The sequence below is a fragment of the Radiomyces spectabilis genome (genome assembly GCF_025331425.1).
Source record: "Radiomyces spectabilis strain NRRL 2753 chromosome Unknown BYT42scaffold_8, whole genome shotgun sequence".
NCBI lineage: Eukaryota > Fungi > Mucoromycota > Mucoromycetes > Mucorales > Radiomycetaceae > Radiomyces > Radiomyces spectabilis.
In genome coordinates this window covers 1284522-1308700 of record NW_026251933.1, presented here as the reverse complement: position 1 = coordinate 1308700, position 24179 = coordinate 1284522, and the positions used below count along the sequence as shown (strand labels likewise).

Genomic DNA, 24179 nt, shown 5'->3' with positions numbered 1-24179 from the left:
TTTTCAATATCCAACTTAATGTGAAGAATACGTAAGTCATAGAAAGTGGCTCACAAAAAATCTAAAAAATGCGAGGGGTAACCAGAACGACATAATTTTCCAAATAAACGACATACTAAAACAACCGAAATACACTCCTTTCCAAAAGTCACCGCAGGATTCTGAAATTTTTTGTTTCTCAGGATGGCTGACAGGTGTCGCGCAGTGATAGAGAAGAAGGCGGTCAAACGTCATATTATATTTTTTTATATTTTTACATCTATGAATTATCGAATATTTTGTCTGTGAATTTTGGAGTTGTTCTGAAGACCTTATTATGGACACTGTCCATTAAAACTTATCACTGCATTTTTTCATTTTTTGAGAAAATTCTCAAAATCCTAGGGTGACTTGTGAACAGGAAATTGTAGCCGACATTTCAAGTCGAATTGGATGCGACATGTTTTGTTGGACAACGGTGCTGTATGCTGCGGACCTTGAAGGCTTGTGTCATGTTTTTTTTTCATTCAGCTGTGACCTGTGATTGGGTCTTTTTCGCCATGCGCACAGGACGGGATAGTCCAAAAAGTCATTTTTCCCTTTCTCTCTTTCCTTTGCTCGGTCATTGGAGAAAGCACGATCCTATTACCACCGGTTAATTATTCGTTCCGTTTTCCCATCCTTTATTCACACAGCAACATACCATGATCAAGATTTGGAGCATGAAGGCCAAAGAGGCTGCGGCTGAAAAGAAGAAGCCGAAAACAAGTGCAGCGCAAATTCGTGTGCAGAAAGGTAAAATGGCCTCAGCATTAAGCACGATTGGTCACTTGGCATTCTTTGATATTGACACTTTGAACGATGAATTCTTCACAAAAGATTTGGCCGAATTGGAAATTCCAGAGACTATCAAACTCGATTTCCCTGATCCTGCAGATATTCTCAACTTCAACGTAATCATCACTCCCGACGAAGGTAAGTTACAACCGTAACTCCAATCACCGCAAGGCACTTTTTTTGTACAGCACTAAGTGATTGACAAATGAATCTCAATTATTGAAAAAAAAGGTTTTTACAAGAATGGCGTTTTCCGATTTACTTTTGCCATCAACAACAACTACCCACATGAACCCCCAAAAGTCCATTGCACACAAAAGGTACGAGGGAGAATCAAAAAGAACAGAAGAAAGGGGAGAAAGAATGTTATACAAGGAGGAAACAAGTAAAAGAGGAGAATTTTGGCAAGTGCCTGATGACAAACTCTTTTTTTGAATGTAGATCTATCATCCAAACATTGATCTTTCGGGTAACATTTGTCTAAATATTCTTCGTGAAGACTGGAAGCCCGTGCTGTCATTGCACTCTGTCTTGGTGGGATTACAATATCTATTCTTAGAACCCAATGCTGACGATCCATTGAACAAAGGTAAGAAAATCACAATCACCCTCTTTTTTTTATTTTCCATGGTTACTGTGGTGTGATCCAGGCTACGTGGATATGTTTCCTGTTTTTTTTAATAACCCCTGTTCACCTAGATGCTGCTGACGATTTGCGACACAGTCGAAGAAATTTTGAAGCCAATGTCAACAAGTCGCTTTCGGGAGGTTCATTCAATGGCGTCAATTATGATAATGTATTGGCATAAAAGCAAATGTATTAAAAAAAACAGAAAGAAAAAAAAAAAACCAAAAGAGAGAAAAAAAAAAGGCCCAAAAACCATGAAATGTGACCCACAAACTATATCCTGCAGATGATGAATGGATTCGAATTACCATTTTCAGCAACACGTTGTGCTGTGTTCCCTTCTCTTTTGTATTGTATGTGATTTTTCCCTAATTCACTCTCTCCGCTCCTTTTCAAACCTTTGTTACAGATTTAACTTACTGTTGCCATGGTTGCTAAAGTGGAATTCGCATTGCTGGCCGAATGGTCTGATGCTATTGATCAAGCCGACTTGAAACGCATTCAAACTCTTCTTTCCAATTATCCTCTCCTAATTTCCGTAGCACTCACCCCCACATTTGTCCATGATGATCTTCAAAATAAGTTGGCTTCATGCCCTTTTCTTGGATCCACTGTCGAAAATCTCAATGCCCTTCAGTATTTACTCGCGCAACCTAATCTTGACCACCCATCGCCGGTGATATCATTCTTGCTGGAGGTACAGTATCCCTTTACTTTTTTATGCTCTCTTGTAAAAGGTCTAGCGTTGACTAGATCTTGAAGCAAACCAGTGTGCAACTGTTAGAAACACAAGTGTGGGGCAACGAGCGAAATACAACGATGCATTTGGCGAGTTTTCTGGGGTATCAGCAAGTTCTACAACAGATGGTATCTAAAGGGGTGGCCGTCGATATTGCCAACGATTTAGGTTACCTGCCTGCGGATGTCACGTCAAATGAAGCATTGGCACAATGGTTGACAGCAAACCAATCAAAATCAGTCAAAAACGATTTTTCAGAAACGCCGCCCAAATCACAGAGTGGCAAGAAACCGCCGGTGCAAGGCCCACGTCCGAATTACAGCACATCCAGTCGGTTCCGAGAATTGCAAGCTCTGGCAGAATCCAGCGCTTTGGCCGAAAAGAAGAAAGTCTCCGGCCCTTCGAGTAACAAAAAGTTGATCCATGTGCGTTCCGGCCACGTCGAACAAACGTTGCAGAAAGTTACGAGTGAAGAAGAGGAAAAAGAACTGCAACGGGAAAGAGCCCGTCGTCAAAAAGAAGTATCTTTACTCGTGAAACGGTCAGCCGTCAAGAACAATCCATTTCTGAAAATGGCGGAACAGAAACAGCAGCAGCTCGCCATGAGCGCTTCCTCCAGCACGTCGACACCGGGTGTGTCGTCAACCGAGATATCGGCCGAAGACGACGCCACGGAAATCAAACCGAAACGCAACTCTAAAGTGATTTCGTCCCTAAAGCACAAATCATGTGTTTCCTCGAGCGTATTCCGGCAGACCGAAACCACGACTGAAGGGAAACCTCTGCGATCCCCCAATCTATCGCCGTCTCCTTCCACGCCCAATGATGATCACCCGGACCGTCAATTGTCGTACTTATCACTGCCATCATCCGACCACCCACCCTCAGATACAGCTTCGGATTCTGATTCTGAAGAGAATGATGACGATGATCATCAATCCACAGGACACGCGGACCACGAAATAAAGCAAGCCCAACAACAGCCGGCGTTGGATGATGTCGACAGTGTAAAAGACGAACCACAAAAAGAAATTCAGACACAGAAAGATGGTAAAGACGAAGACCCAGCGATTCAGTCCGATGCAAGCAAAGAGAAGGATCAGGCGAGCACCAGTGTCATTCGTGCTACGTTAGATATCACCAGTGGACGACGATTAAGTGGCAGTCAGAAAGCACATTGGTCTCTCGGTACCAGTGCGTGGGCGGCGGCATTGAATAAAGAATTTAATTTGGAGGCATTAACGAACGAGCGGCTAGTAACGACGACCGCTACAGCCAAACACGATGATGAAGATCCAGAACCAGCCTCCACATCTGTTTCCAATGATAAAAGCGATCATGATACCGAGGATGAGGAGGATAACGTCGACGAAGACAACGACAACGAGGAGGAGGATGATGATGATGACGATGAAGCATCGTACGATGGTACTATCCGCGTGTATTTACAAAGCGTCGCCACCCATTTTACACAGCGAGAGTGTCTTTCGGATGACGGCTCGGGCGATTCGCACTTGACTTCGACATTTAGTTCAAGGCGTGGTTCAATTGTTGACAGTATGGATACCTGGCCTCCACCTTCGCCTCTGGCATCGCGCAGTGACTCGCCCAAACGCGAAAAACCCATGTTTGGTACCATTTCCGTGCGATCCACGGCACGTTACGTGAGTCGGCTGCCACCTTCAGAAAGCCAAATTTTTGAAAACGATGACGACGAGGAAAATGAACAAGTGGAATCGAATAGTGCGCCCTCGGTAGTGAGTGCGGATCATTCGACCCAACGAACACCAGGACCATATCCATCCACGTTGCAAGGGTTAGCATTACCGACAAGTCTGAGCACAAGCGCGCTTTGCAGTCCTCGCGGCGGAAAGCATGGTAAACTGTACATCCGGGTGAATGGCGTTCACGATATCTTGGTTCCTTTGCCGGCCAAAGAACGAGCTTATGTGCGCTGCATTGTCAGCGATGGGCGATACGAGTACATGTCTCGTTATGAATTATTGGCACAACACATCGTATTTGACTATGAATGCATGATCGATACTCATCCCGACATGATTCTGAGCATCTCACTACATGTACGACCGGATTATATTGTAAAGTCCAAACCTATCACGCGATTATTCACCTCGACCCGCAAACGCAAGGAATCACTTTCGGGGTACATTCATCATGAAGATGGGGCGCTGGGTCAAACCCGCTTTGCGCTCGCTCACATGTTATCCGCCTGTTACCAAAAACCCTATGCTGCGAGCTTCCACTGTTTCAATGCTTGGTATACGCGATCACCCAAGGAACGCCATCGACAACGGCGCAATCCCAACCAAGATGTACTAAAAGTAGTTGGTAATTTCGATGTGGAAATGCTTTATCTACCAGTCTCCGATCCATCACTCGTAAGTACTTGCTCACAAAATAAGACCGTGTTCATTTTGACTGATCATCATGAATTGTTCTTAGCCGATCCCTCGCAGTTTACGTGAATGTGACATGGCCATTAAAATCCGTCAGTGGAACGAAACCTGCTGGCCTTTAGGTTACTCTCTTCCCGTGAAAATGGCCGCAAACGAAACGTCCTTTACCCTTGATCACTGACACCAGTATTCCCCCTCCCAAACTACAGCTTGATTACAATAAAACATCCAAAAGCTGTATCTGTACACAGTTTTCTCTAAATAAATGGCCTATCACAATGTCATGGTTGACAAAGTTACAATAGGAATTAACAAAAGAGCCCGTCTCTGATGTGCAGGGCATTTCGCTGGATGGGGAGGCCGGGATATCGTGTTGTCAATGGTCACGGAGCCATTGCTCAGTTGCGCAGAGTAATTTACGTTCACCATGTTTTTTTAATCCAAAAATAGAGAGGGTGTGGAAATATTGGTTTTTCGTCAAGTCCAAAAGTATGTACATTATAGATTTCTTTAATAGTCATCTTCTCGGTGAGCAAAGAAATGTGTGTAGGCGATAACTATAGGAAAGAACAATATGTTGTTCAACATTCTGACGATCCCATTCCCCCTGACCGGTTCGAGTACTTACTTGTGCCGTACACCAGTAAACCGCCGGCAATACTCATGACCATGGCCGGCACCGTAATCTATTGTGAGCACGTTCAACAAGGTGAGCGATTCAGATGTACACAATCATATTGGGTAGTCGTTACATCCGCCTTTGTGGCTGTGGTGGCGGCGATACTTACTACATCGGCATGTGCCAAGACAAATGGTAAACCTGAATATCATGGTTAACAACGGTTGCTTAGTTTGACTGTCCTTCCTTTGTTAACTTACAGAATCCGGTAATAATGAACATGCCGGTGATAAAATGACCGGCATCGATAATGCCGCTACGAGTAATAATACAGCATTGTATGAGCTTGTGCCACCCATGTCCGCTCTAAATCACTGTAAATACCTGTTATAATCGGACATAATATCATCCTCGCCTGCACATCGCGCGCACAGAGCATTTGGTAGAGGTGCAAGTACGTATGTAGCCACTGTGGAAAAGTAAAAAAAGTCAGCCGGTCATGGGGGGTTCATTAACTACGGATGAAAAGAGAACAAAAACGAAAGAGTCGAATCTTACCAACGAGCAGTGGCCACCAATTACTGGAATTGAGTGCGTTAGCAGTAGCATAGAAATGTCATGACAATAGAGCACTTACTAATAAAGGGCACATGAAAGGATAACTAAGAGAAAGCCGATAGCCAGCACAAAAGCCAAGGCAATAATGCTGCAACCAAGCTAATCAGACATATTGTTGTGTGGATAAAAAATTACAAGTAGCTTACGCTAACATAAAAAGAGGTCATTAACAGTTCCAAGGTGCCATGATGTTTTCTGCTTACTTCTTAAACCTGCCATGGGGTTAGCGAATAGAGTTGGAAAAGAAAGTGTTGCCTGGAGAGAGAGCGGAATTTTTCCACTTTTTTGAACTCCTCCCCGCTTGTATTTTCGATGGAACAACCCACACAAAGCACTGCAATGGAAAAAAAAGGGTCCAACCACATCGACGCATCATTAAAACAAGATAAAAAAAACAAGATATACACCAATACAATACAAGCTGTGTAACCGTGAAAAGAGTCCCTTTTTTTTTATGTACGTTAGTCCCAATAAATGATACGCGAGCAAAGTGAGAACTGAATATTAAAACAGGTCGGATCGACCGTTGCCTTGCCAATACTACCTGAACAAGTCGTTGCCCTTCGGTTGACAAACAAAACTATACCTTTTCATCCGCCATCAAGGCATATTGTCTGGAAGAGCTTTATGATCGGGAGTTTTCATTCTTCCCTCTTGCCTTTATGCAGATCCTGGATAACGCTGGTGATAATGCGAATCTTGGCAGCTTTGTCCCACCTTTGCCCACCTGTTTTTGATCACCATCATCAATTTCTGGGTGTGAGTATGGCTGCCTATTTTGACTATAATCAGGCGTTTCGATCGGATAGAAAAAAAGTTCAAGTACGCTTCTTTGACGATGGTGTAGCTGGTTTATTTTCATTGGATAAGCGACAAAGAACGTCACGTGATCCTGGCTTGAGGGACATTGGGTCCGTTCAAAAAGTCCCTAATTGCCTGTCTTTGTCAGCAACAGCTATTGGTTTTCGTGCGGATTCAACATGGCCCTGATGGACGATGATGTATGGGGATCGACCGATGATGATCAGGACTATGATCGTTCCATTGCCGAAAAAGAATGGACCCGAATGAATGAAAATCACGGCAATGTAAGATTAGTCATGTCATGGATCGGTTCTCGTCTGTATAGATCTTGCGTGACATTTTTCTAACGTGGTTGTCTACTCTATCAGGAAGGGTACAAGGAAGGAATTATTGAGGGCAAGGAAGTCCACATGCAGCGTGGCTTCGATCGTGGCTACGAAGAAGGACTTGCCAGTGGCACAGCCATTGGTCGCCTGCGCGGTATGGTGAGGTAAGATGCTGGTATCGCCCCAGGGACACCGCAGGCTCTGAAAACTGACGATTGCCTTTTGCTGCGGTGTGCCGTTCCTAGTTCGTACATGTTATTCTACTCGCACATCCATCCCGATACGGGCAAAGCGGAGAAATTAAAGGCTCTGTATGATGAGGTTTTGCCACTGGATGTAGACAGCCTGTACAGCAAAGACTATTTTAGCGAGAATAGTACGAAAGATGCCGATTACATATCACCGGATGAGCATATTCACCGATGGAGGCAGAAAGTAGAGCAACAACTGCACGACATTGTCGGTGGGAATCCATAACTTCATTTTTTATTGCATTCATAGAACAAGTTTTCTCTTAATTTTTCTTTTTTTTTTTTTCTATTCCTTTCATGGCTTTTCAACCACGAGCCGGTCTCCTCTAGTATAAAGTTGACTGATGGTCGCTTGACGTTTCACCACCTGTAACTCGGTTTCTGCCTTTTGAATGAGTTGGTTGATCTTGTCGGGATTGGTTTCGTTTTGATGGGCTCGGAATGCATCTCTTGAACGTCGAATAGCATAATCTCTAAAGTTGTACGAGGCAAACTTGTTTCCGTATCGCAGGAAGTTTCGATAAAGTGATAAAACGTGGGTACGAGCAGCAGTGGCGCCTTCCATTATGTGTTGGTGAGTGAACAGTGAGGGAGCGATGTGAGAAGCGGTGAACACTGGGTTCATCCACGGCTCTTGATTGGATGGATACTACTAAGCCACCCAGTTGGTCAAGGCCGTAAAAGGCAATTTGATGGGCCCCACCCACCTAGAAGCGATCTGTGTTCACTGTGTCTCTTAGTCATTCAGTCAATGCCACCACTAACAAGTCTGATAAATAAACTGGATACTGGTGGTTAGGCGATTGCACTCTTGCGGCAAGTAACTCCAGTGGATAAACAGTAACCACGAATTATTCTTCGCATAATACAGCGCCACCCATGTCTGGTAACCATAGTTGTAAGCGCGTCCAGTTATGAGGAGGGGATCTGATGTTCCCTGAATGGCTGGCCCTTTTCTTATTATGGTTTCCTCCGCGGGTATTTAATCTTCATGGTGAGTTGCTTGGTTTCTTTCAGAGTCGGCAATTCAAGTCGCTACTTTTGTGCCACTTCGATTCACCGCATTTGATTATTGAACAATAGAGTGGTCATGCCGAACCGATCGTTCATCCACACTACATTCCTTAGTCATCGAGATGGATATTATTTATGCTTAAGGTTCTGTAGACAGTTACCAATGTCAGTGACAGTGGCAATGGTTGAGAATTTACACCTAAAAAGTGTCAAACGCGATATTCTTTTCATGCTGCGGAACAGAATAAAAGAGCCTTTTTTTGTGCGGCACTAGGAATTTTTAGTCTATTATGCTTTAGTTTGGTCATTATGCCAATGCAGTGTTTGAGGGAAAGTTTTTTGGTTCCCCAAGCCGGATTTGCTGCGGGTCGAATGTTTCGAATGACAAGGGATTCGACAAGTTTAGGTTCTTATTTTTGATCTCCGAAACACAGTCCCAAGTGCGCTGTAATGCGTGACACGCCTCGTCTTTTTTTTTCGCGTTTTTTTTTACCACTTTTTTTTTCGTTCTTTTATCTCTATTATCATATATTTCCACCATGTCTATTGACGAAGCTACCGAGAAAGCTCTTATGGCTCTTGACGATGAGTCCATGAAGATCGCTGAACAAGTTCAAGCTTACAACCGCAAACTCATGACGCCTCTCTGGACCAAACGTCGTGACATTCTCAAGAAAATTCCTGGCTTCTGGGGTCAAGCCGTAAGTGACCAACAACAACAACAAAAAAAAAAGAAAAAAAGGATCTTGACCTCATGACACTTGGGTGGCTGACGCAAATCTTGATGTTAGATTGGTAACACTCCTATGTTCGGACTTGCCACTGGTGACAGCGACGTTGAAGCTTTGGAAAACTTGGTCGACTTCCACGTTGAATACGATGAAAAGAACCCCGATTACCGCAAGGTCGTTGCTACGTTCAAGAAAAATGATGTCTTCAAGAATGAGACTTTGACCAAGGAATACACCATCAACCCCGAAGAAGGCAAGGTCTTGGCCAAGTCCACCATTGACTGGCACTCTGGCAAGGTAAAATGTTTAGGGACTCCCAGTGACCCCAACGACAGAATCCTAATATTTACATGTCGCGGGTATAGGAACCTAACAGCAAGAAGCGCAAGAATGATGCTGATGAAGATGATGATGAATTTGCTGCTTCCTTTGTCGAATGGTTCGCTGATGATGATATTCGTCCCGGTATCATGTTGAGGTAGGCTCCAGGCATCCTGGATTTACCATTTCTTTGAACATGCCCTAATCGTCTTTTGTAAACCCATAGTGAGGAAGTCTTCCCCAATGCGTTGGAGTATGTATTTAGGATGATTCTAGTGTACTCTGGAGAAAAGGTGACTGACTGACGTAAAACTTTTATAGATACTATCAAGGTCTTGATATCGATGATGACGATGAGGATGACGATGAGGAAATCGACTTGGCATCTGAGGATGAAGAGGATGAAGGTTGGTTACTGGCGTGAAACTATCCAGCGTAAATGTGACTCATCTGTGTTTGTAGAAGAAGAAGCTCCCAAGGTCAAGAAAGCCAAGAAATAAGCATCTTTCCATTTTGTCGTTATTTTTGTTGCAAACCGATGACAGACAATGTTAATTTGTGTATAGTTCCCATTTCTTTTTTTTTATTATATTTCTTAAAAAAGTTATGAATGCAAATGAAAATGTGGTTGTAAACCGGTATCATGGCCAACAGAAGATGGGAAGACCCACCAGAGCCATCGTTTGGCTAGTTGCAAAAACAACGTGATGATGTTGACGTCAATCTTCGTGCTAATCAGTCAAGCCCCACGCTAATCTCTTGAATCGGTATTCGACAAAACCGCGGCATGGTATCCAGGGGAGAGAGATCTAAAGCTTTTGTTGCTCTATTTGCTGTAACCATGCTTGCCTTAAGCTGCAAAATAGGGCAACCGCGTCTTCCGATCCATGGTATGCCGCCATGATATCGGATAACTGATCAAGAGGTGGATCGCATGAAGCAACTAATGGTACGCAACTAGTGAGAAGAAGTGATGGAGACTATCCATGTTGGGCAGGTCGCTTACCGGAGTACGGACTTTGTGACATGTTCAGGACAAGTACACAAACGCGATCGGGATCATCCAGATCAATAGAACGAAATTCGAACTTGATTTCATTTTCTGTAAACGAATAGTTAGCACCAGCACCCACAGTGACGATAATGGCTATGGTTTCACATGCCTTTTTCCGTGACGATACTAAACTGCAGGTACTTTTCGTAGCTTGCAAGCTCATCCAAACTCATACTATTGTAGCCTGCGATTTCTTGCTGTTGCTCCAAAAGTTCTGAGGAAACGATATGGCATTGTATTAGCACAAGTAACGACTGGAAGAACGCGAACAAGGACTGCTGCACCTTTGATGTGGCTATTCTTTCTTTGTAACCACGTATTGACTTGGTTTTTCAATTGTGTTTGGGTGGCCATATTGTTTGCATGACGAGCTTGTTGTTGATCAACCCGGCTTGACAGAGCCTGGATCGCTGCTTCTTTCTCGGGTATCTCTGTACAAAGACGAGTGGGACGAAATGAGGTCAACAAAACGAAGGTCGACGATAGAGCGAACGCAACTACCTTGATTTCTACGATCGATCAGTCGTGCGTAGTGATCAATGTCAGCTTGAAGCCTTTGTTGAGCATCTAAAGTATCAGGATTTCAAGTTAACATGGTGAATGAGAAAGATAATGAGACTTGATCGCGCGTACCTTGTAATTTAGTGACGGCATCGTGGGCGGGTTGCTGAATGGGTAAGAATGAAGCCTTGGTTTGTTGATGGTAACGTTTCAAGCGGCCCAGCGTATCGGATAACCTTTTTTCTATTTCTTCAATGTGCGAATCTATTGCTGGCGGATGCCATTGTGAGCCATACAGTGAATCTTCGCTCGGCATGGGAATGAAGCGATGATTTAATGATGAAGGGACAGCCATTAGAGTCACGTCAAAGCAGCGCTTGAATATTTTACTTTTTTTTTTCTTACACCGACAAGACAGCTGCGCCAAAATCAACCGCTATTCCACGCATATTTTGCAAAATCACCCAGTAAATATTACTGTCAGATAATCGGATAGCCTCAGCATCATAATACTCCTCTCGCCATCGACTCTGGAGTCCAGTTCACGGCTAGTTTCTTTCCCTCAGTGTGCAGCAGGAATACGATAAGACGATCATGTGTGGATAATAAATATATAAGTGCCATTTTTTTTATTACATTAGGGTGGTTGACAAGAATTGATGGTGTATCTACAGCTCTTCTCGTGAATCGAACAAGGGAGTAGAAGGTGGCTCAAAGTGAGTGGTGGCAGAAGGAACTACTTTTAAGTACTTATCCACGGTCGTGGCCGGAATGTCCGCCTCTGCATGATCGTCTAAACCTCCTTTTAAAAAGATACTGTTCTCGACCGTACCTTGATTATATACCGTCGTGATCCATAACACCAACCCAGCCACAATCATCGCCAGCAATAATGTATATAAAGGATTCACAGAATCTAAAAATTGGAATCCTGTTAGTCAACCGGTGTGGATCCCACAGAGCACTTGCACTTACGAGATGGGAATTGTACCGGAAGACTCACTATGCGACATGTGTTATCTGCGGAGCCGCTGGCCAATAGACGACGATCGGCACTGATGGCGATGCTGGTGATCGAGAATCCGTGAGCATTCTTCAATGTGGTCAGCACCTACCGTCGATCCTGGTTAGATATGATTCAATTTTTCACACCTCTCATTTTTCATTCAAAAATATACCCTCATATTCAATGCATCCAAAAGAATAATTGATAGGTCAGACGTAGCAATAGCTAACAATGCGCCGTCACGACTATGGAGACCACCGCAGCGTTAAAAGATGAGTGACATGAGAATAGAATAAAGCTTTTGTTACCTCAAGGAGCAAGCGGTGATTGGTTTGTTCGATACCTTGACCATTTTCTGTTGCTCCAAACTGTAAACATCAAATTTGCATACAAAAGCACGATCACGACCGTTGACGACCGCAAAAGCCATCTCCTTTGTGTAACCACGTCCGTGTCTACAAAATTGTTTCTCATTGTGTTTACATCTGCTCGCCATTTCTTGATAATTGCCCTTTCTGTTTTTTACCTGAATGATCGAAACTCGACTTTTTGTTTCTTTTCCAAAGACGAAGCGTGAATGGTTTGAACGATTTCACCTGCATTTTTACCGCGCAATCGCACAATGCGTAATGCGTCTCGTGACACGCAGGCTAATTTAGCATTATCATCGCTGATATCCACATCCAATATCTCTGACTTTTCCAGTTCGACTTTATCCATGTGTGCCTCGAATTCCGGGTATTTGAAAACGTGGATCTCGCCATTGGTTGCGCCTGTGGCCACCAATTTGCCGTCGTGACTGAATCGCACCACTTTCTGTAAGGCCCGGTGAATCTGGTTAATCCATCGTGTTTCTTCCCTAGCTTTGTACCATGTTCAAAAATTCTTACCTGATAATCATCTGCGTTGGTGCTTGCCATTGACTTTATCGTTTGTTGACAATCGATACTATGTCCATTTTTCGATGAGTTACCGGAAACCAAATGAGTCTCATTTTCATGTTGGATGATAATTTACTTGGTTTCCGAGACGGACAAGGCTCGACAGTTTTGATTATCGCCTCGTTCCATGTGGTCTTTACTTTGATTGACGCCTGCTACCACGACGTGATCCTGAGCGACACACGGTTAACTCGGGAATGACTCGACACAATTCTGTGATGAAACGATCGCTTACTGTTGGATGCACGTCTAAACACATGGGAGCATCTTCATCGGGGGACAATTCCAACGAGGCTTCCTCTTCCAGATCTTTGCGGCGAACATCAATGCGGTACGATGACTATATCAAAGCAAACCTTTGAGAAAACTGGGATCGGGTGAACAAGACCAAGCAGGATGAACTTACCACTTTATTTTTTATCCCTGAACGGCCGGCTCCTCCGCCTCCAGCCACTACCAGTTGGTTCTTCTGGGTGAATCCAAGTCCAAAAACGGGAATGCCAACAGATACCGAGAATGAAGGGCAAAGTGACGACATGAAAGGGTGTGATGACCAAAAAATAAAATTCAAGGGGAACCGTTCGACCGCTCACTGCGTTTTCCATTGATTGGTCGTTAGCTCAAAAGTTCGGAAAAGGATGCACAAAGTTTTGATACACCGCCCGCGAATTCAATACGCAAAACATTGAGAATCCGCAATAATAAATAGTCCAACAAACCCGTATATGGCATTCTTTTTTTTGTTCCAATTCACTCTTTTTCTCCACTTTTTGATCCGTCTTTTTTTTTTTTCCTTCTGTTAATGGCAACACAACAGACACACTCCGATATTGAAAAATTGGATCATATCGATGATACAGCTATCAAGGATGACAGTCTCGCCAGCGAAACGGCAGCTGAAGATTTAGACGTTGCTACGCCGGAACCTGAAAACAAGAACAAGAAGACAGGACTACTGCAAAATCCCTATTTTTGTGGATTCCTACTCATTCTCGCAGGATGTGCTATTGCCGTTCAAGCTGGTAAAGGATTTAGCCAATCAATGATCGTTAAATTATCGACTCATTTCCATATGCAACAGGCTGCAATGCGACCTTGAATCGCTATGGTGGACGATCCTTCTCTTCCGTGGTAACCTTTGTCATGGCGGCCATTTGTTGTTTCATTTTCTTTGTGGTGGATCTCTCGTTTCTCGGAACCCCTCGTCCTACCAGCCGATTGAAAGGTATCAAACTAAAATTTCGCACCCACCACACCGTTTTCACCGAATCGTCGGGACTGAATTTCCATTAACTTTCCGCCAATTTTTTTATAGATGCACCGTGGTTTGCCTGGCTAGGTACCTTATGCAACTCCCCATATGGTTTATTATTTTATCAAACCTAACGTTATCGCATTCGTGTTACAGGTGGAATACTAGGTGCTTATTATGTCATTATCAATATTTTAACCGTCGCTAGATTGGGTGCTGGCACCGTTCTAAGGTATAATTTGAAGCTGTGTATATTTTGTTTTTTATTTTGGCATACTAACTTGCCTATCTAGTATATTTGTTTGTGCACAGGTAAAACACAAAAGTTATTGCACTGATAAATTCAGGATACTCACATACACCAACAGGTCATTATGGCATGCATTATCGATCATTTTGGTCTCGTCGGTGTTGCGAAACGACGTTACACATTGTGGAGAATGCTCGCTTCCCTGGGTTTAATCGGCTGTGTCGCCGTCATTGCCAGATTCTAAGTAATGTGACAACCCAAGTCAAAAATGTAGAACCAGTATATAGCAATTGAACGTCGTGCAAATAGATAACCTTGTCTCCGAAAACACACCATTCGTGTTCCCATGTTGCAAATAGTGTCAATGAAACTTTTGGTGATCTACTATAATCTATTTGTGAAAGGAAGTCATATTGTCGTTCACTTCGAATTACAGTTGTATGGCGGCATTGCTTATCAAGCACCAAGCTCGTAGTTAAGTTTTGAGTAAAGGTGTAATCAGAGTAGAACTTAGGGTCACGTGGATATCCCACTATCCAAAATACCCCAGTTGACGTTGCATCTGTAATGATTCGACCGATAATAAACCAAATGAAATTGCTCTAGGTATAATAAACGTCAGACTCTCCTTTGTATGTGCCCCCATTAGCATTGAAGCCACCGACTGTTTTATTTTTACTGTCCTTTCTGCCGTGGCAAGTTTTACCATCCGTCACGTCAAAAATGATATATTGCACAGGATTAAGAACGTGCCTGCTCAGCCAAGGCTTTGGTATAATTGGCATGTCATGGTCAATGCAAAGCACATATGTCTTGTTAAAGATTGACGATAATTTCTTTACAGTAAATCTAGTATGATTAGGAAATAGTGCATACCAGTAAGCTATAGGTTGGCGGAAAGCGACACTGTGATCAAAGAAAAACAAAAAGGTTCATTTTTCTTAACGTCCAAGAAGTGACAAGTGGTCACAATCCAAAATGAGTCCCTCTCCAAAAACTTTATCTTGGTTGTACCGGTAATTTACACCTGAAAATATATGTAAACCTTGAAGAGTATGCGGATGTCAATTGCAAAGAATACTGTAAGAGCCACTTTGTATGATTAGTTAGTTTCAACGCGGTCTGTCTTGTTTAACCATCATTCGGAGTGAACGGCTGTGATGCGATGGACCTGTCTCGATAGCTATATCTATTTTCAAGATTTGAATGGATTCCCAAGGTTTCACACAATCGGTAATGATAAAAAAGACCATAGATCAAAAATACTCGGTTTTTTTCCTCCTTATGACATTGCCATCTTTGGAATCAGGGGCACGTGATCGCCGAGGAATCGGACAACGCTCGTTTTGGGCAAACACTGTTTTACTATGTCTTTTCTGTCCCCTTTTCCTTCTTTCCCGTGATTAATTTGTCACCTACCTGGCACATATATTATTGTGTTTTAGTTAAAATTCAGCTCTCACGATACAAGTACATTTGACGTATGTTACTTTAGGAAATGACCTGGAAGCAGGAGGCCGTACCTGGGATAGCATTTTGTCCAGGCAGAAAAGCTTGTTCGCAAACATTCTTCGATTTGAGATCCTCCTTAAAAGGTGTAATTCGGAACTCAGAGATAGTTTAGTGTAACTGTGATGAGTAATTCTGTTTGTGCAAGTTGGCAAATCTTGCTTTAGTTGCATAGGTGATGAAAAATGGTCTCTTACCTGTACAAAGAGAAGTAGTTAGCAGTCGGCAATCTTCGCCGTAATAATACGTTTACAGTACATTCTTCTTAATATTAGTCACTTCTTTGCGCTGCCTAGATCATCCTTGCATAATGAGAAAGAAAAAAAAGTGAACTGCGGCTTTGTAAGGTGTTGTGGGCCTCAGTGGCCAAGGTAAACATCCCCGGGGTGTGGGCAAATGTCCCATTACTCAACATTTTGGCCTCTCCCAATTGAAGTTGAAGTATGTACCATTGAATGCATCCAAGAATTGGAAAGAAGCCGATTCCTATGGATACACTACCCTAAGCTACGGTAAATCAAAAAGATCATGGGAGTGGCGTTTTGACACATCAGCCATTTGTCATTCGTATCCTTTCTCATCTACCTAATAAGCTTTTTCAATAATGCACCATAGTAAATATTTAAATAATATCCAATAACTGAACCAAAATGTTTCTCTTGCATGTCGTATCATGCATTTGAGTCGGGAGATTTCATGGCATTGTGAGCTGTTATCGAAATTCATCATAGAGTTTTCGAGAAAATTCTTCACTTAGATACATATTGCTACGGCATTATACGATCATCAACACTATTTACTGTATTTGGCTTTTACAGAGAAAAAATTCCTAAAAAAGCTCGCCCTGCATTGATTTTGATCAATGTTGTTTTGTGCAGTATCGTGATTGCCGTTAATTTCCTTTTTCTTGTTTTTGTCCGTTTCAATCTCACCCTCTAAGCAATATGATTTGTCACCGAATGAATGGTTAATCATTCTACAGCTATAGTCAAACTTAAATATCAACATACAGTACAATACAGGGCTAAACTAGTTCGGCAGATTATCCAGGTACGCATCGTATGATTTTATTTCTTAAAATGCTGCAGCTCCTTTATTGTAACATCAGTTCGCAGGTAAGCACTGCACTTTTGACGAATCAGTATATTTTCAGGATAGCTATAATTTGCAAAGGATTCGGAATTGAACCTTCAGAATCGTTGAGGCAAGCATTAAAAAAGAAGAAAAAAAAATAGCAGAGAAAAAAATGAGAACTTATTGCAGATATTGAACGATGTTCATGATCTACGAATGAAAAACAAACAATAGGTAAAAACCGTAGTTAATATGCTATGATGAAATGATCTTCCCTTTTCCCCTTCTTGTGTACAAAAGCATGACCAAGAATATGATGAAATCAATGGGTTCGCTTTTTTTTTTTCATGCAGATTTATGTTCTTGAATCAGCGATGCAATGCAGAGTGAAGCGCAATGTCCGAATTCGGTGAGCTAATTTGGTTTACGGTGAGGATGTGGATAAATGGATTCGTGATAATGGGCAAAATCTGGCAACTGTAAGGTTCTCAAGATTGATGACGCGAACCGTGGCTGACAGAAGAGATGAGTTTTGGAAGTGGTTGATCAGGTAGGAAAGAATTTTTATGCAGACTTCCGGGGGAGCTGCCTTGAACCATGAACCTATATCCAGTATGCGGAGTATGCGACAGCGAGTTGCCAACTCCAGTGACACTATGATTCTGTGGTTGTACGGTTAGCGAGCCCTTTCGTAGTAATTTCGAATAATCTACGTAGAATACAGGATACGATGAGTGACGAAAAACGATAGACTGAAACCTTTTAAATAAAAGGAGATACAAACGTAGTCCACAGGCATTGCAGAGTGTTCGAGCACCGTCTGGTCCTCGTCGCCATTCCGGTGTTTCAGTGGTTTGGCAAGAGTGGCAGTATAATCCAACCAGACTTCGTTTCTGTAAAATAAAACAACCGGATAACTTAGAATGCTGCGTCTGTTCTGACATGATTCGGAAGAGCTCAAAGGAAATTCATCTTACGTTTCGACGCTGATATTTGGACCTTGTTTGATCCGGCATCTTGCGTGCTCGACGTATCATTCGATATTCCGAATCGTCAAACTATTGATAAAGTTTTATGGATGTTAACATTTCATCAACATATTGTTTAAACTCATCTATCTGCCGTTACCTCCTCAGAAAATGATGATGTTTGACTCTGTGCCTGTGATGGACTTTCATCACCCGTTGCGGTGGCCCAGGATCGTTTCCTGTTCGACAACTGACGATCCAAACTTTGAAGTGTCTCCAGGATATGGTGGGCAGTATCGGTGGCTCCTTTAAATAGTAATTCACGTTCTTCTTCATCACGTTGACCTTGATGATTTTTATACGCTGATAAATCTTTGCATAATGAGCTGCATTTCTCAATGATCTTATCGTAAGAAAAAAAAAAAAGAAAGAATAAGCACGATACAAAGGATACAAATGATAAGCTGCTGACTGATCGAGGTTTCACTTTCTTTTTTTTTGGAGGGGAACCATACCTCATGTAGATCCGTGGGTGGACTTGGAGAGTGTTGGAACGAATGGGCTCGCTGATAAGACGACGAAGGAGGGGAAAGCACGGGATCCAGTTTTGGCGTTGATTTGAGAGGGCGATACAGGTGATAGGAGGGTGAACGAATTAGCGGTGATACGGGAGGTAATGCCGGTTTGCTGGAGCTATTAAGGTCAGGACCAGTTGTATTTACAGAGGACGGCGAAAGTAATGGGTATAGATGCGATAAGTGTGGAAGGGGTTGCTTGTCGGTTTCAGAAGACTTGGGCGTGAGGGAGGGAAGGACACGATACGGTTGCCATTCGTGCGATTTCGGAGGATCAGTACTAAAGTAAGTTGAGACTTATACTGAGATTATCAATGCGTATAGACCCGAAGTAGTTTGACATTGAAAAAAAAAAAAATTCAAATATCCAACTACTTTTAATTTTTTTTTCTGGTTTTATGCTTATATTGAACATACTCCGTTTCACTACTTGCGGCAACTGAATGAGACTGCGACGACGATGGTGAAAGGATCCCACTGTCCCTGCGGCGTTCGGTCATGCATAGTTGAGAGACATCCATACAGTTGGAGCGATTTTAGAATCGGGAAGAAAAAGACGAATCCGTTAGGAGAAAAAGAGGAACAAGGGTTGTCATAATGAAAAAAATCCGCTCAAGATCATAAGTTGATTGCCCTCAACGGAAATCAAAAAAGTTCACTTCTCACTTGCGTCATCCTCTTAGTCACGTGGTGGATACAGGGCGCGCTGTTATTTCAAAAAGTCCCTTTCTTCTCTTCTTCTGCGTGTCTATATTGCTTATACCACTCCCAATGATGTTCTTTTCTTTTTGTTATTATTTTACTACTCCACTTGATGAATGTCAGACAGGTTTCTCTTTGACTTTTAATGATCTATAAATAGATGGGGAGAGAGGACTGTATAGAATAACGCAATCCATCAAAGGGGATGATTATCGAATAGCTTCGTCTTTTGACTCAAAATTACCACTCAGAATCAAAGCTCCGTTTGCGTCTAACCTGTCATTGAAGTAGGTGCCGTTTTTTTTTTTTTTTTTTTTTGATCTTCACACTTTTAGTATTGCTCGTATCCGTTTTTCCTAATTGTGTATTCCCTGGAGCACTGGCTCTGGTCACTGGTAGCCAAAGAAGGGTGGCGCCTGTCATGGCTGGACTATGTTTATTCCACCGTCTTTTGGATTCTAAATAACGTCAACAGATGGCGGCATACTGGTACGGCACGCGCTCTTTTTTAGAATAGCATTTGAGATCGGCTTTGACTCGGCACAATGATCTCTATTTTAAGCCACAGGACTACATTCAATGCGTTCATTTCGATCATAAAACAGTGGTGATCATACTAAAATCCTATCATTATATGTCCTGTGATATAGATTCACCAATCTGTGGAGGAGTTTGGTCGAAATACAAGTTGCGCGGATCTGGCAGATCTCGTTTTTTTCAAGCCGCGCCGAGGTTTTAGCCGATGGATCGAGATTTGTGGTTTCATTTTCGGACATCGTAGAGTAATTTGTTTCAAACAAGTGATCAGAAATGGGGATCCGGTTGTCTACGTTTCCTTTTTTTGTGGATGCTATATTAATATAATTTATTTGGCCTGATCATTGCTGCTACAGTGCTGCGATGATCCAAAAAAAGGTTTTCCGAGAAGGAAAATATCGAGATCTGGAACGGAGACACCCCCTTTTTTGGGAAAAAGACCATATGGCTGAGTTACAACGTGGTGCGACAATAATCGTGATTGTCAAATTGCCATTGGCAAGGTCCCAACATGGTGCTCACTGACAAGCTTTTTTCCGTCCTTCCCCCCCCAATAAGCTCCATCGCAGATCATGACAGGAAACATCATCACCACAAAATTCCGATTGGCGTGACTTGCCAAAAAGAGCTCCCCGTTCTATTTTTCTTTTATTTTACATTAGAATGAGGTGTCTGCAATCAAATCTCCATTTTAGATTATATCGGTCTCCCTGAATGGCCTGGCTCCTCACGCTTACAAAAATCAGTTAAATCGATAAGAAAACTTTTCCTGCATTTTGATTCCTTGCGAGATTGCGCTCCCTGTCAAAAAAAAGGACTTACCGGCGTGGTATGCTGTGGTCCATACCGCAGGGCTACCTACCAACTGAACAATCGAGACAACCCGCTTCCACGCGCTCATTTCCTATTCTTCGTTTACAACATGAGTAAAATAAGAAGAACATGGCATTCTGTGTTCCCCTTGATCCCACATTATCCAAATATAGTCCCATGCTAGGCAGTTTCCAAGGAGCAGGAGCAACTCTTATTTTATCGTCCTTCCGCAAAATCACGGTATTATTTATCCCATCAAGATAGGCGCCTAGCTGCCTTGCGCACAAATATGATCTGTTGAAACCAGACATACAACCTGGAAACCGCTTTGTTACTTGGACCAAATAGCGTTTGGTGGCCGTTGATTGGGCCCCTGAGAAATTGCGTGTGTTTGAAACATTTTTTCTCTTTTGTTCTCTACCAAGCATGCTGAAAGCCGTTTCTTATCTTCCGTTTGCTGCTTTCTCTGGATTGTTTGCAGCCTTATCCTCGGTTTTTGCAAAACTATTTACGGATGAGCGTACCATTCTCCTTCATGATCTGATACTGCACTATTGCGTACCACCGCAACTTGCAAGCACCATTCCCGTAGAGGTAAAGTGCCGGCACGAACAGTAGCCGCTATCTTCCGCGTTCTGAGCATCCAAAGCGTAGGTCTCATTAGGTGCTACACGTTTATTATGTTTCGTCTTAATATTCGGTTGCAACTCGGTCATGTGGACGCTCTTTACCAAAGCCTTGAACATGGCACCCTCATCCGTTCAAGTCAGCGTCATCAATGGCGCCGCCAATCTCAGTGCCTCGGTAAGTTTCATTGGGCTTTATAGAACTCAAAATGGTCATGGGAGACTAATGAATCAAACGAGCGCAGGCATTATTGGGTTATCTCGTATTTGATGAACCGCTCACGTTGCGATGGTGGTGTGGAGCCAGTCTTATTCTAGCAGGCACGATTTTATTATCACGATCACAAAAGGAAAAAACTGAATAAAGCGGGTCAACGTTGATACAGCGCATCTACGACGATTTCACCTATCAACTTTCCAGCATCTAAAGTAGCCAAGTGACCCGCGAAAGGAATTTTATGAAAAGAGGTGCGGATACCCTGTTGTTGGTTTAGCTGGTGCCACGCTTCCATCAGATTGCACGTGTATGTATCAGCTTCTCCAACAATTAACATCTGATACAGAGGAAGCGGGGAGGTCATGGAAGGGGTCGTCGCGTTTGCGTTGTTTGGCGGTAATGCGTAGGCGCACGCGCGTAAACAGGTTGTCAGCGCTCTATCGGACACACTTTGCATCGCTCGTTGCGCTTCTTTTTGTGTGGTTTCATTAACGCCTGAGCATATGATAGCTTCACGGACTGCTTGCATATCGTGACTATTGGTGTCGTGACGATAATCATCCATCCACGTTATGCGCGGCCAGACCATGCCGATGGAACCACACGCGATGGGGATCAGGCCTTGTATCCGATAACCGAACTGTAACCAAATATGATGTTTTTCTCGATAGCACACTTGACTCAGCATTCCGCCCATCGACAACCCGCCAACAATTAAATCCATCATGGGACCTGGATTGTCCAGTTTGGATTTGAAATCTACCAGTACATGTTGCAGATCGTCCATCATTGAACTGAAATCGAGAGAATCACAGGGTTGAGAGAGTCCGTGGCCTCGTAAATCGCACGTAATAACGATGTGTCCAGCTTCAACTAGCACGGTTGCCATATCATCAAACTGGTGATGATCCCCTCCTGCACCGTGCAGTAATAAAACGATCAAAGGATTCTGCGAAGTAATGGCCGGTCTTGATACAAAATAATGCAGAGACACATCGTCAGTTGAAACAGTATGATGATCCATCGGTAAATAGGCAAGCAGTGTGTGCCAAAGTGAGAATCGATCAGATAATAGCTTTTTATTATTATTCCAATTGAATCGCTCATTCCATAGCGTTTATATCGTATGCCTTTTGTCTTTTGTTCGATGTTTATAGCGATGAATAAGACAATGCCATCTTTCCATATTTGGTTATGCAGATGCATGCGACTCCATGAACCGCTCAGCCGATTAACTCTTGCCAAACTCGGTCGTATCTAGAAGGCGCTGTCAGTGCTTGATATTTGTCGCCGCCAGGGAATAACAAAAAAATTAAGGACTCACTCTTCATACTGTCGAATGTAACCTTCCATGAAACCGAATTTGATGGCCACTTCTCCCGAGACATTATTTTTTTCTGTTCTTTTATTGAGTGTGTACCACGCCGTTTGGTTGGCTTCATCCGAGTAATGTCTCGCTACGCCATCGGATAATCCTCCCGCGTTGCGGTCAAATATGTTTTTGAAAGGAATGCTGACTTCTCCGAGAAAATCTCGTCCAAACGTATCTTTATCCCATACGGTGATGTTGATAAGCGTGGGCAGTTTGCCCGGTTCCAAGGGTACATCGAATTCAAAATTCCATACAGGATCCAACGTTTGATCAATCACCTTGGTCTTGTATTTCTTGCTACTGTATTACAGGTACAGTAACATGTAAGTATGGGGCCGATATCATGAATGCAAGAAGGGTACTTACTTGATACGTACGACGGCGTAAGGATCTGAGAGGCCCGATTTATCCCTAGTTCATGTGAGTCTTTAGGCTCGTATTAAGAGTGATGAGAACTTGCAAGCAGTCAACGTACGCGGCGGCGAGTTGTCGAGCAGCTAAAACACCAATGCGAAGCTTGAGGTTGGAAGCCATGTGAGAGGGTCAGCAAAAGTACGCAAATAGATGGGGTTGGCCAAAGAGAGACAACAATTATGTGCAAGGAAAAATGGCATCCAGAGAAATCGCCAAGCTTGAGTGTTGCACAAGATGATTTCCATCGGCAGGTAACACAGACGCTATACTCAGCACCCGCTCACCAAAGTCCCTTTCTTGAACAGAACATGGCCTGGCTGACTCGGATATTCATAGCCGAAAAAGCCACAACTCCAACGCGTATGATCGTTTTTATCATTTTGTGCAGATGGCGGCTGATCCACAGCAAATGACCTATCCATCAGTCAACCATATGAAGACCAGAGAACCAGTAAATCGTATGGCAAGGATGGTTGGCTGATTTCATGAATATTGAACATGAGAGGATCCTGATAACGGCGACCAAGTAAGCGAAAAACTTGTTTGGACACTGCATGATGATGATCCCTGGAATTTTTTTTACCAGTCTCATCGCAGCTCCTTGCATTATGTCACTTTACACAGTGCCTCGGAAGAACTGAGAGCAAGAGAAAAAAAAAAGGCATACCGAGGAGTTCTTTTTGATCTTCAACATAGAAATGAGCTCATCGAACACTTGCGATTCATCCTTTCTTTGCTTCGTCATTACTCGTTTTATCATCTATCAATCGCACCTATATGTTAGCCATTTGCCATCTTGTGCAGTCATGAATGAAAGAATTTTCTACCCCCAAAAAGAAGTAGTCAATGATAACCTGCCTTGCCGCTGACATATTTCGTCACACGTCATATAAACGGAATGTTCACTACTCAAGCCGTAATTTGTCTGCGATAAAATGGATGGAAAGCCGATCCTGCGCAGAATGATGGAATTACAGTTTGCACAATTACGCGAAATGATGTACAGAATTGTGCAAGAAGGACCTCGTCCCAAATATTGCGTATTTTTCTAAAACTATACCATGCCTTTAATGGGTGAGATAAA

At 43.0% G+C, this 24179-nt stretch overlaps 13 protein-coding genes across 13 annotated transcripts; 6 read left to right on the top strand and 7 right to left on the bottom strand.

Annotated features, from left to right (window-relative positions):
• Positions 1-490: 490 nt before the first annotated feature.
• Positions 491-1676, top strand: BYT42DRAFT_574333 (putative ubiquitin-conjugating enzyme E2). The gene is made up of 5 exons (XM_051568834.1): positions 491-774; positions 859-954; positions 1048-1136; positions 1258-1405; positions 1516-1676. The coding sequence occupies exons 1-5, from the start codon at positions 684-686 to the stop codon at positions 1623-1625; spliced, it is 534 nt and encodes a 177-aa protein (XP_051422488.1). The 5' UTR covers positions 491-683; the 3' UTR covers positions 1626-1676.
• A 72-nt stretch (positions 1677-1748) lies between these two features.
• Positions 1749-4919, top strand: BYT42DRAFT_384365 (uncharacterized protein). Its single transcript, XM_051563323.1, has 3 exons — positions 1749-2141; positions 2207-4582; positions 4647-4919. Exons 1-3 carry the CDS (start codon positions 1872-1874, stop codon positions 4779-4781), a joined length of 2781 nt encoding a protein of 926 aa, XP_051422487.1. The 5' UTR covers positions 1749-1871; the 3' UTR covers positions 4782-4919.
• A 19-nt stretch (positions 4920-4938) lies between these two features.
• BYT42DRAFT_574324 (vacuolar protein sorting 55) lies at positions 4939-6258 on the bottom strand. The gene is made up of 8 exons (XM_051568833.1): positions 6041-6258; positions 5857-5926; positions 5778-5800; positions 5604-5688; positions 5480-5535; positions 5389-5420; positions 5229-5286; positions 4939-5157 (listed from the first exon to the last, which is right to left on the bottom strand). Exons 1-8 carry the CDS (start codon positions 6054-6056, stop codon positions 5111-5113), a joined length of 387 nt encoding a protein of 128 aa, XP_051422486.1. The 5' UTR covers positions 6057-6258; the 3' UTR covers positions 4939-5110.
• Positions 6259-6817: 559 nt separating this feature from the next.
• On the top strand, positions 6818-7444 carry BYT42DRAFT_615118 (uncharacterized protein; the record flags this gene model as incomplete). Its single annotated transcript, XM_051571924.1, has 3 exons — positions 6818-6925; positions 7010-7131; positions 7213-7444. 3 exons carry the CDS (start codon positions 6818-6820, stop codon positions 7442-7444), a joined length of 462 nt encoding a protein of 153 aa, XP_051422485.1.
• Positions 7445-7513: 69 nt separating this feature from the next.
• BYT42DRAFT_498190 (uncharacterized protein) lies at positions 7514-7783 on the bottom strand (the record flags this gene model as incomplete). The annotated part of the gene is made up of 1 exon (XM_051564547.1): positions 7514-7783. The coding sequence occupies one exon, from the start codon at positions 7781-7783 to the stop codon at positions 7514-7516; it is 270 nt and encodes an 89-aa protein (XP_051422484.1).
• Positions 7784-8741: 958 nt separating this feature from the next.
• Positions 8742-9893, top strand: BYT42DRAFT_574317 (uncharacterized protein). Its single transcript, XM_051568832.1, has 6 exons — positions 8742-8933; positions 9024-9260; positions 9329-9441; positions 9511-9537; positions 9606-9691; positions 9747-9893. The coding sequence occupies exons 1-6, from the start codon at positions 8772-8774 to the stop codon at positions 9782-9784; spliced, it is 663 nt and encodes a 220-aa protein (XP_051422483.1). The 5' UTR covers positions 8742-8771; the 3' UTR covers positions 9785-9893.
• On the bottom strand, positions 9894-11204 carry BYT42DRAFT_574313 (uncharacterized protein). Its single transcript, XM_051568831.1, has 6 exons — positions 10972-11204; positions 10840-10905; positions 10623-10769; positions 10448-10552; positions 10291-10386; positions 9894-10227 (listed from the first exon to the last, which is right to left on the bottom strand). Exons 1-6 carry the CDS (start codon positions 11192-11194, stop codon positions 10094-10096), a joined length of 771 nt encoding a protein of 256 aa, XP_051422482.1. The 5' UTR covers positions 11195-11204; the 3' UTR covers positions 9894-10093.
• A 233-nt stretch (positions 11205-11437) lies between these two features.
• On the bottom strand, positions 11438-13515 carry BYT42DRAFT_574311 (quinon protein alcohol dehydrogenase-like superfamily). The gene is made up of 9 exons (XM_051568830.1): positions 13193-13515; positions 13022-13126; positions 12863-12957; positions 12736-12793; positions 12372-12661; positions 12154-12300; positions 12018-12090; positions 11815-11950; positions 11438-11755 (listed from the first exon to the last, which is right to left on the bottom strand). The coding sequence occupies exons 1-9, from the start codon at positions 13322-13324 to the stop codon at positions 11508-11510; spliced, it is 1284 nt and encodes a 427-aa protein (XP_051422481.1). The 5' UTR covers positions 13325-13515; the 3' UTR covers positions 11438-11507.
• A 19-nt stretch (positions 13516-13534) lies between these two features.
• BYT42DRAFT_574305 (uncharacterized protein) lies at positions 13535-14896 on the top strand. Its single transcript, XM_051568829.1, has 6 exons — positions 13535-13808; positions 13868-14011; positions 14102-14125; positions 14195-14270; positions 14332-14350; positions 14407-14896. The coding sequence occupies exons 1-6, from the start codon at positions 13589-13591 to the stop codon at positions 14530-14532; spliced, it is 609 nt and encodes a 202-aa protein (XP_051422480.1). The 5' UTR covers positions 13535-13588; the 3' UTR covers positions 14533-14896.
• A 2299-nt stretch (positions 14897-17195) lies between these two features.
• BYT42DRAFT_384070 (uncharacterized protein) lies at positions 17196-19146 on the bottom strand. Its single transcript, XM_051563321.1, has 6 exons — positions 18832-19146; positions 18355-18694; positions 18000-18242; positions 17849-17929; positions 17656-17764; positions 17196-17580 (listed from the first exon to the last, which is right to left on the bottom strand). Exons 1-6 carry the CDS (start codon positions 18933-18935, stop codon positions 17360-17362), a joined length of 1098 nt encoding a protein of 365 aa, XP_051422479.1. The 5' UTR covers positions 18936-19146; the 3' UTR covers positions 17196-17359.
• Positions 19147-21037: 1891 nt separating this feature from the next.
• On the top strand, positions 21038-21503 carry BYT42DRAFT_384032 (transmembrane protein 42-like protein). Its single transcript, XM_051563320.1, has 2 exons — positions 21038-21270; positions 21338-21503. Exons 1-2 carry the CDS (start codon positions 21181-21183, stop codon positions 21455-21457), a joined length of 210 nt encoding a protein of 69 aa, XP_051422478.1. The 5' UTR covers positions 21038-21180; the 3' UTR covers positions 21458-21503.
• Positions 21337-22432, bottom strand: BYT42DRAFT_383952 (Alpha/Beta hydrolase protein). The gene has a single exon (XM_051563319.1). It carries the CDS (start codon positions 22331-22333, stop codon positions 21464-21466), a length of 870 nt encoding a protein of 289 aa, XP_051422477.1. The 5' UTR covers positions 22334-22432; the 3' UTR covers positions 21337-21463.
• Positions 22381-23256, bottom strand: BYT42DRAFT_574294 (C2 domain-containing protein). The gene is made up of 4 exons (XM_051568828.1): positions 23157-23256; positions 23048-23092; positions 22634-22981; positions 22381-22566 (listed from the first exon to the last, which is right to left on the bottom strand). The coding sequence occupies exons 1-4, from the start codon at positions 23213-23215 to the stop codon at positions 22533-22535; spliced, it is 486 nt and encodes a 161-aa protein (XP_051422476.1). The 5' UTR covers positions 23216-23256; the 3' UTR covers positions 22381-22532.
• Positions 23257-24179: the final 923 nt, after the last annotated feature.